The 10058-nt window shown below is 43.7% G+C and overlaps 1 protein-coding gene across 1 annotated transcript; it reads left to right on the top strand.

Moving 5' to 3' along the window:
- Positions 1-7078: 7078 nt before the first annotated feature.
- On the top strand, positions 7079-9551 carry slc10a3 (solute carrier family 10 member 3). The gene has a single exon (XM_004566101.5). It carries the CDS (start codon positions 7519-7521, stop codon positions 8932-8934), a length of 1416 nt encoding a protein of 471 aa, XP_004566158.3. The 5' UTR covers positions 7079-7518; the 3' UTR covers positions 8935-9551.
- The last annotated feature ends 507 nt before the right edge of the window (positions 9552-10058 follow it).

Genomic DNA, 10058 nt, shown 5'->3' with positions numbered 1-10058 from the left:
CCCGTTTGAGGGTTGTTGACCTATTATTGATCGCGAGCCAAGGTGTGAAAAGGGGTGTTGGTCATTAGCAGCAGAGGTTTCGTGTGAAACCATTGTGAGATTTTGCCTCACCCTGTGACCTATAAAGCTCAACTGAGGCAAGTTGTGAGTGGGCGTTAAGGCCTCTGGGAAGGGATCTTAAAACGGGATTATAGATGGCAGACTGTTTATGTTGTAAGCCCCGCCCTCTGTTCAAAGATGGTCGTTCACAATGTACATAGATGGCTTCTTTCATTCCTCTTTCAAACATTTGTCTTCTTGGTCCAAAATGTGAGCATTGGCATCCTTGAAAGAGTGACCTTTGACCTTTAGGTGCAGATGTACAGCTGTTGTTGGCTCTGCAGTACACTGGGATGTTGTGCTTGGTGAAGAATCACCTGAGTTTCTCTGATAAACCTACATAAAGGATGACAGTGTTGTTTTGTTTGAATTCAATTCAATTTTATTTATATAGCACCAAATCACAACAAAAGTCGCCTCAAGGCGCTTCATAGGTACAGAGAAAAACCCAACAATCATATGACCCCCTATGAGCAAGCACTTTGGTGACAGTGGGAAGGAAAAACTCCCTTTTAACAGGAAGAAACCTCTGGCAGAACCAGGCTCAGGGAGGGGCGGGGCCATCTGCTGTGACCGGTTGGGGTGAGAGAAGGAAAACAGGATAAAGACATGCTGTGGAAGAGAGACAGAGGTTAATAACAGATATGATTAAATGCAGAGAGGTCTATTAACACATTATGATTCTCCCTGGTTGGTGTCTGATCTTCTGTACAGTGATGAAAGCCCAGTTAGGATAACTACGTGTTTTAAGAGCTTTCTTTACATGTGCGTGTTCCTTTTCTTTCTCTTTCGGGAACACTTTCTTCCCGGTCAAACAGTAGGTACTGGGCTGTGTGTGTGGGCTCCTGATAAACTTCAGTGTTGAGGTTTCATTCTCCTCACTGCACACAGCACAGTCCAGAAATTTCAAACTATTACCTTTTGTATCCTCCCTGGTTAAAGTTTCTACTTCTTGGGTTTGGATTTTGACCCAGGTGTCATTCATGTATCTGTGACAGTAGCTGGGTGCTGTCACTTTGAAAGATTCAAGAGCCTTACTTTCCATTTCCTCCGTGTAAAGGTTGGCTACAATATGCAACACCGGGAGGCCCGTGGCACATACATGTTTTTGTCTGTATAAGACCCTTAAAATATATGGTGTTAAGGCAGAGGTCCGACAGTGTGCAAATGGGATCGGGAGTAAAGCTGGTTCTATTTTCCAAGCAGCTGTTTTGCTGTAGTCGTTTTCTGACAGTCTCCACTGCTTTTCTTTGCAAACTCCTGAGATTACCATGACCTGGATGACTGAGAACCTACACAGTCACACTGAGGCTTTCTTCTTTTGAAGTCGCCATTCATGATGTTCAAAGATGCACTTGAGTGGGATCTCAGTCCTCGATTTGATGTATCCATTTTTCTTGTATCCCACCTCTGCCCTCACGGTTTCCTTTGATACCATTGGCTTTATGCACCAGCTGTCCTGCAACATACTGGCTGCTTTTTCCCAGTTGTTTCTGTCTTTACTTGATTTTCACTTTACTTTAAAAAGTAATTGGTTAGCTTTAGATACCCAAAACTGCTTGGATTTGTTTAGGCAATACAAACAACTTGATTAGTTTTAGGTATTAAAAAGTACTTTTAGGCACTACAAAATACTACAACTATTAAATTAGGTTCAAATAACATGTATGATTATCTAGAGACTGGTGGTGGATCACCTTACCCCGTTGTCCTCTACTTGATAACCATCAAGTAACCTTGCACAGAGAAAAATGATGAGTTTGAAAGGACAGTGTGTGTGCAGCCTAACCACCAAAGGACACCTTAGAAAAGCCAGATTGAAACTTATTAGCCAAAGGACACGTCTACTTCTTTGGATGAAAATCTGATAGCTCACCTCCACCTGACCTCTATGGGTTCTGAATATACAGTGCAGGAGGTGACTCTCTTAGTTCATAACGGTGGGGAGGTACTTAGAATGTCCACCGAAGCTAAAAGGAGAGAAAACTGGGACTAAAACATCACAGAGGAAGGTGACTTCATTCTCTGCTAAGGATGCATTACCCCTCCGTAATAACAGCAAATGGTTACTTGCTGCTAGGAAAATGAATAATGGCTGCATTTCACTTAGACAAAGTGCTGGTATTTTACATACAGAGAAAACCTCTTTCTATCACTATTGCAGGAAACCTCATGTTAAAGTTCATTTTTGTTGTACCTCTCTGCCTGCCGTAGGTCAAAATACTGAATGTAACTTGTACTTCATGCTCAGCATCCAATCATTTCTTCGCACTTTACATGCTTTTTGCATTGAGGTTACCTTAGGAGAACTGTTCTGCTAGCATAAGAACAAGTTCGTGATGTTAATGGGACAGACAGCTTCAGATGTTGATAAACCCACTGACACAAAAGCGTTATTGTTAAAGAGATGAAGTAACAGAGCAGCGCAGTAAAACATCACCTGTAACGGATATGATAACATGTAAATGATATCAGGCTGTAAATTCTGCAGCAACCTCAACACTCGAAGATGCTGTTTTAACTGGGTTAAATGAGAGTTTATAGTCAGACAGCCTTACCCAGGCATTTACCAACCAGAGGTTATCAAATCTGGGCAATGTGAAATCCAATCAAGTACATCTACATGAAGTGCTCTGAGAGTACCTTAAGGATGGGTTCAGTCAAACAGTTGGAGTGTAAAGCACTGTACACTTTGTACTGTACACTCTGTACACTGAGCTACAACGATGGAAAGACAATTACAATTATCTGGTGACAATAAAACAATGTAAAGCCAGTAAATAGAGGACAGGCATGTAGGCACTGCAAGTCAAACTGCATGCCATAGTGTTGGTTGGTGTTTGTGTGTGTTTGTCACAGAAGAAGAATGTACTGTGTTATTATAATACCAATAGCCCAAGCAAGACAAATACAGGCTCAATGTTATAAGAATGTATAAAATTATTATTATATACCTTAAATATAAGAGGAAACAGTAAAACCTTAAACCTAAAATGAACATCCACATTTTTCCAGATGATTTTTTTTAATGTCCTGATATGTAAAGGAAAGAGAATGTACTTTATGCTTTATACTTTTATACAGTTACCTTGATGTCCAATATTTAGGCCTCTGTGCATTAAAGGCTTGAAAAGCAAAATTAAAGTGCTGTAACTTCTGCTGGCAGTACGTTGCTCGTAGTAGGATTACTGTTGTGTTGCCTGGTGCAAATTTGGCATTTCAGGACAATGCTTTTCGATTAGTCATCATGGTTGCTTGTGATCTAATTTGCAGCACAAGGCAGATCACGACAGTGGCTTTATGAATATTCATACACTGTGCAAATACAGGCGTCTGTGCTCTCTGGGTAAACCGATGAAACCACATCAGGAACAGAAAATGCAATTTCCCTCTGAAGAGTAAAGATGGGTGGCGTTTTTCAATTCCTCTTCCTTTATTTCCTCCTACTCTCCCTGGCTGTCTCCTTCTCTGTGTTTGTGAAATAAAGTAATGAGGTAAGTGATCATACCATGGATAAATAATTCGACAGCTCGGGGGAGCGGCACAAATGCCAGGCAGGAAATGTGCGTGCCTGGCAGCTCTACAACAAACTGGCTGTCACTCCATGAAATGTCAAAGTGTAGGCCACGGTGATCACCCCAGCAGGTTGTCTGGGCGTACGCCGCGTGTTCTGCTGAGGACTCCCCCGCCTTTTCTTTTTTTGGAAGCCTTGACTTAGCCGTGGTGACAGAAGGAGGACGCACAGCTCATGAAAACACAATAGATGATGAGCAAGCCCTCCCAGAAGTGACTTGACCACAGTGAGAGAGATGAGCCTGTGGTGAGAGAGATGAGCCTGCGGTGACATTGCTCACCTTCCACAGGGAAGCAAAACTGGAGGTTATGAATTGAAAATGGCTTTTAAATATGTGAGTGAGTCCCAGCAGAAGCCGGTTACTATAAAAAGACATGCGGGCAGGGTTATGTCGACAGCAGGGATTTCCTCTTTCATGCCAGAGTCCTGCAATGTGCGCCCGTGTCAGGTTTCTGCCGTATGTGTAGGACAAATAAGCACTAACCTGTTTGACAGCAGGTTTGAATGAGCATAATTGATCACTGTCACAATATACTCCTGGAATAAAAGGTGAGGAGGCAGCCTTGAATGAAACTCTGGGTGAAAGTTTAGAATAGAAGAATCGCCCTTTATTGTTAGTTTGGATTAGACCCAAGCCGATCAAAGGTTTACAGTAAACTAAGAGCATTACAGGGGAGTGGGGCACTTCAGCATGACTCCCTTGTTATGAAAAAAATGAGAGAGGCGTTGACGTGTGAAATGTCACTGTTTTGGTCAGTTTTTTTTCTTCCAGCAAACCTCATGGTGAACTGGGCAGCAACTAAACCTTCTGCTCGAATGGCAAACAACAGAATGTATTCCACTTTTCAACAATTTTTTAATTTTAGTGCATTAAAGTATGCAAAAGCATTGTCCCATCTCAACACAGGGGGGATTGTGACACAGACCTCAGCAGCACAGACTTCCTACGCCAGGAACCATAATTCAAAGAGAGATAGCAGATTTTCTTCATTATTTGTATCTGCCGTTTGTATCTTTTTAATACATTTTGTGCATATTTGCAATCAAATTAAATGCCTTTAGTAGTCTTTTTGTATCTCTTTCTTTAATGTTTTGTATGTCATTTTGCATCCCTTTGTGGTTGTTTATTATAATTCTGCTGTTTTTGACCAGTTTTGGTAATTTTATAATTGTTTAGCAAATTTATCTAGTTATTTTGTGCCTATTTAGTCATTTTGCATCCCTTTGTAGTCCTTTTTTGTATCCATTTTCATTTTGTATTGCTTTGAAGCTGTTTTATGTGTCATGGATATTTTTGGGAGTGTTTTGTCTTTTCTTTGTAGACATTTTGCACCTCATGAGTTGCTTTGTGTCTCTTTGTTTCTTTTTCATGCATTTGTAGATACGTCGCATCTATTTTTTTTGTCACTTTGCTGCACTCTGTTTTTCAACTCTTTGTAGTCCTTTTTTGCCACAAGCCAATTACTTAAAATGCAGAATGGGAGAAGTTTCTTCTTAATAATCGAATCGATTTTAAATTTCTTATTGTTGACTTATAAAATCCTAAATAATATGGCCCCCGATTACTTAGCGGATCTCCTCTGTCTGTGTAGCCCTAAGAGAGCTCTAAGATCATCGGGTCAACTGCTCGGCTGAAGACCAGAGGAGACCGTGCCTTTGCCACTGCCGCACCCAAATTATGGAATAATCTTCCTCTTGACATTCGCGCATCAGATTCTATCCAATCTTTTAAATCACGTTTAAAAACGTTCTTGTTTAATCTGGCATTTAAGGCTAATTAGTGTGGTTTTTATCTGGCTCTGCATTTATATTATGTAATTATTTTATATCTGTAATTTAGATTTTATATTCAGATTTTATCTGTATCATGGTTTTACTGGAAAGCACTTTGGTGTACTTAGGTCTTTAAATGTGCTATACAAATAAATTTGATATGATATGACGATAATAAAAGAAGCTTGTACTAAAATTCATTATATTTACTACCTTGATTGCTGAAAAGCATGATTGAGTTCAATAAATGCATCAATAATGTGTGAATTAAATAATATAGTATATTTGTATGATTGCTTCCATCATAAGTTGTTAATATTAATACCTGGATTTCAAGATGTTTTCTTAATTTGATTTGACTGGAGGATCCGGTTGCCTGAATACAGATACCAGCAGGTCAGCTGTTTTGGTCTGAATGCCTCCTTTGCTTGTGTTTAGTGGGTAATCCCTGGCTGCCCCTCCTGTGGATACAAATCACGATGTTCTCTTTCCCATGTGACCGCCCCTGTTTGTCTGAGCAGGGAGAGCTGAAGCCGAAGACCGCTCTGATTGGCTTAATGAAGGACTGCGCTAAGGTAAACACACTCACCCAAACACTAACAGGAAGTGCTGGGATTTTTCTTTACAAAATAAATGCATGTGTTAAATGGGCCGATTACTACAGCAACACCTATTACAAACAACAATTCAATTCAGTTTTCAATTCAGTTTTATTTATATAGCGCAAAATCACAACAACAGTCACCTCAAGGTGCTTTATATTATAACACACCTGTGAACTGGCAGAATTTGGTGAGTATGTTTTATGTTGTTGTGTTATCATTGTTAATTATTCATTTTTCATTTTTTAAGTTGCTGATTAACTAATATTTTCAGATGACAAAGAATTTTAAACATGTAACATAAAGCAATTTAACAGGCACACAAAATTCTGTTTTTCAGTAGGAAAATTTCTCAGCAAGTCTTTCACCCAAAATCAAACTGCTCAACCTGAGCTGTGCCACTGATGTACTGTACTCATTTCTAACCCTATCCATCCTGGTCGCTCCTAATGGAAATCTTATCATTTTTATCTGTTCGTCCCACCATACATCATAGCAGGTTTGACCGTCATCTCGTAAACCTTCCTTTTCACTCTTGCTGCCATCCTTCTGTCACAAATCCCCCCTGATACTTGTCTCCACCTGCCTACACTTTCTTCTTCACGTCTCGTGTGGACTGTGCACTGCTTTGGATGGTTGATACTCAACTATGTTCACTGCCTCTGCTCCTTGCAGCTTCACTGCTACACACCTGTATTCTGTCTTGCATTCATCTACCTCCATTTCTCCTGGCTCTCTTCAACCTGCTCCCTACTCCCACTATGAAGAACAATGTCATCTGCGAACATCATAGTCAGCAGAAATGTCTGCCTGGCCTCCTCTGTCAGTCTGTCGTTAACATTATAAACAAAAAGGGGGTCAGAACAGATCCCTAATACACCCCAACTTAAACAGTAGTGTGTTTATTAGATATAATTCAGATGGATTTTAATTCCAAATTTTTTGCTTTATGTTTACTAAGGGTGAAAGTGAAGTTTTCTTTTTTAGCTTTTATTTTGACATCCCTTGCCCGGAAGTACACCCTGTTCGTGCACGTTCGCTTCACCAAAACATCATCGAGCAGCAAACAAACGGCTGCGAAGCTACGATGTTTTCTGTTTTCACCAACCGGAGAGACAAAAAGGACGGAAGAAAACGGTGCGGGTGTGCCTCAGCGTGACCGACATCTTAGCAGCGAGTAGCCAAAAGGAGACCTGTGCGAGTGTTTTCTTCCCGGGGCTGCCGCCGGAGAGCTGTGCCTCGACAAGGCTGGGCGGGGTGATGTTTAGGTTCCGGTATAAAGGCAGCGACAAAATGGGAACCAGACGAGATGTGAAGCCGGCAGCCCGCGCTGTGCTCTTATCTCGGAGACTAGAATGAGAAGTTGGTCGCCCGGGTGTGAAAGGGCGGCGGTATAACCGTCTGGGGAGGCCACTGGCGGGGGAGAAGCGTGTCGCTGCCGCGTCCCTCCGCCCCTCATCCGCCAGTACCATGAGGACGATCTTTACATTCTGCTGTCTTTTCCTTATTACCGGCGGATCGGACCGGGCGTGGGCCACCGGAAACCTCACTGTCGATGGCAGCAACAGGACCAACGCGACGGCCGACAGCAGCAGCAGGTATATCACAATCGGGGACGGGTCATTGCAGGAGTTCGAGTTCCCTGAATACACCAACGGCGTGATTGTAATCTCCAGCCGATACCGGAGCGCCGCGGCCGCCAGGACCGGCCGCCAGAGCTTAAAGCAGACTGTGAGAGTTCACTCCTTGGAACCAGAGGTGCTCTCGATAATCAACGTGACGGACGGCGGCCACGGAGGACAGGCTCAGAGCTACATCATCAACATCCGCTCTGGGCTGCCGGGCAGGGCTCAGCTGCAGATCCAGCTGCTGGACCTGGACCAGGGCTCGGTGCCGGTTCTGATTGAGGAGAGGACAGATTACTGCATCAAAGTGGAGCCCAGTGAGGATGACCCGGCCACCCGGCTCATCCAGTCGGGTGGTCTGTCCCATTTCTCTGAGAACCCCGTTCTTTTTGCCTTGCTGCCCCTCATCTTTGTCAACAAGTGTGCCTTTGGGTGCAAGGTGGAGGTGGAGGTGCTGCGGGGCCTGCTGAAGAGCCCCATGCCGTTGCTCCTAGGCGCACTGGGTCAGTTCCTGGTGATGCCTTTATATGCCTACTGTGTGTCCCAGTTGGCCTCACTGCCCAAGGCACTCGCTCTGGGGCTGGTCATCACCTGTTCTGCCCCAGGTGGAGGGGGAGGATACCTGTACAGCCTGCTGCTCGGAGGCGACGTCACCCTAGCCATCTCCATGACGCTGGTCTCCACAGTGGTGGCGGCGGCAGCCATGCCTTTGTCGTCAGCCCTGTACGGTTGGCTTCTGGGTGTCCATGCTGCCCTGCACGTGCCCTTTGTGAAGATCTTGGGCACCTTGCTGTTCATCGCTATCCCCATCTCACTGGGCATGCTGGTGAAGCTGCGGCTGCCTGCCCTCACTCGCGTCCTGCTGGCGCTCATCCAACCCTTCAGCTTCGTGCTCATTGTGGGCGGCATCTTCATGGCCTACCAAATGGGAGCGTCCATCCTGGCTAACGTCCAGCCCCAAATCGTGGTCGTTGGGATTACGGTGCCTTTGCTGGGCCTGGTGGTCGGGGCTGTCCTGGCCAAGCTGGCGGGCCTTTCTCCGCCACAGAGGAAGACGGTCAGCATCGAGGTGGGCGTCCAGAACAGCCTGCTGGCTCTCGCGGTCATGCAGCTGTCTTTCCGGCGACTGGAGGCAGACTTTGCGTCGCAGGCGCCCTTCATCGTGGCCCTCAGCAGCACCTCGGAGATGCTGCTCATCGTGCTGGGATACGTCACCCAGCGGAGGCTGTGCGGCTCGGCCGTCCCCAGGAGCGACGCCTGATTGTAGCTGCAGTTTTGCTCTTAACGTTTTTTGAAGAATGAACCGTTTGAATCCTGTGGAAAGCTGGTGTCCCTCTGTCTCAGCCTCAAGACGCCCAACAATCACCAACCCAACATCACTGTTGTTGTACACAGGACAGTGAATGGACTTTTTATGGGATTTTTGTTGTCGTTTTGGTATTTTTTTTCATGAAAACCAAAGGCCTTTTACCCCTTTTTGTGTTTATTTTCCAGTACGTACTTTTTCAGATAAGATTATACTGTGAGGTAAATGTAAATATTCTTAAGAAGACAAATCCCTATTAAAAGAAAAGATATTTTTCTACCAGATTACTTTTTTTTTTTTTTTTTTTTTTTTTTTTTGTGATCAAAAAGCAAAGACTGATATTTGTATCATGTTTACAAGCGGTCCATGTGTCTTAGCCTGTGGAGGGGGACGTTTTGTGGGGTGGGGTTAAAGTGGAAACTTTTGTGACTCAAACAGGAACATGGTGAAATTATTTTGAAAGTATTTGCCTCTGATTGTGTGTCCGGGATCTTTAAATCCATGTACTTGAATATTTGCAAGGAGAAATTCAGAAAAATTCAATAAAAAAAAAAATTCTTGTTAAAGCAGAACTTGGCTTGTTGAGTGTGTGTGTGTGTATGCATGCATGTGAGCATGTGCCAGAGAAAACCTACCAAACAGGTCAGTGCCCTCTGAGGCCCAACAGGCTGTTTGTTGAAGTTAACGGAAGCCAGGCTGCTTTCACACAGTCACGACCTTTATAAATGTTTGGTTTCGCTTTGACGTGAAGATGGTGAAACTGACTGTTGAGTGTTTTAATACTGAAACTTTCGTTTTTGCCTCTTTCAAATTGTGTAATCAACCACACAGTTAGTGAGGGGCTTTCTTTGGGCTAAGCCATTCATATGTAATTAGGACAAAGTGTGGTACATCGATGTGCTTAGAGGAAGCAAATATATTTGAAACCACTGAACAGTTCACCAGATGGCTCCAGTAGCACCTTGGTGTTAGTGCACCAGGATTTCACAGGCACTGTAACTCACCTTCAAGCACATATGAGTGATATTCTTCATATAAGTGCAACTGTGACAGTTGACAGTAAGATTTTTACTTTTGCA

Source organism: Maylandia zebra, linkage group LG7, assembly GCF_041146795.1.
Source record: "Maylandia zebra isolate NMK-2024a linkage group LG7, Mzebra_GT3a, whole genome shotgun sequence".
Taxonomy (NCBI): Eukaryota; Metazoa; Chordata; class Actinopteri; order Cichliformes; family Cichlidae; genus Maylandia; species Maylandia zebra.
This window is presented reverse-complemented; position numbering and strand designations above follow the sequence as displayed.

Excerpts from the sequence above, each read along its gene's own strand:
- slc10a3 (XM_004566101.5), top strand. The coding sequence starts at position 7,519 with ATGAGGACGATCTTTACATTCTGCTGTCTTTTCCTTATTACCGGCGGA.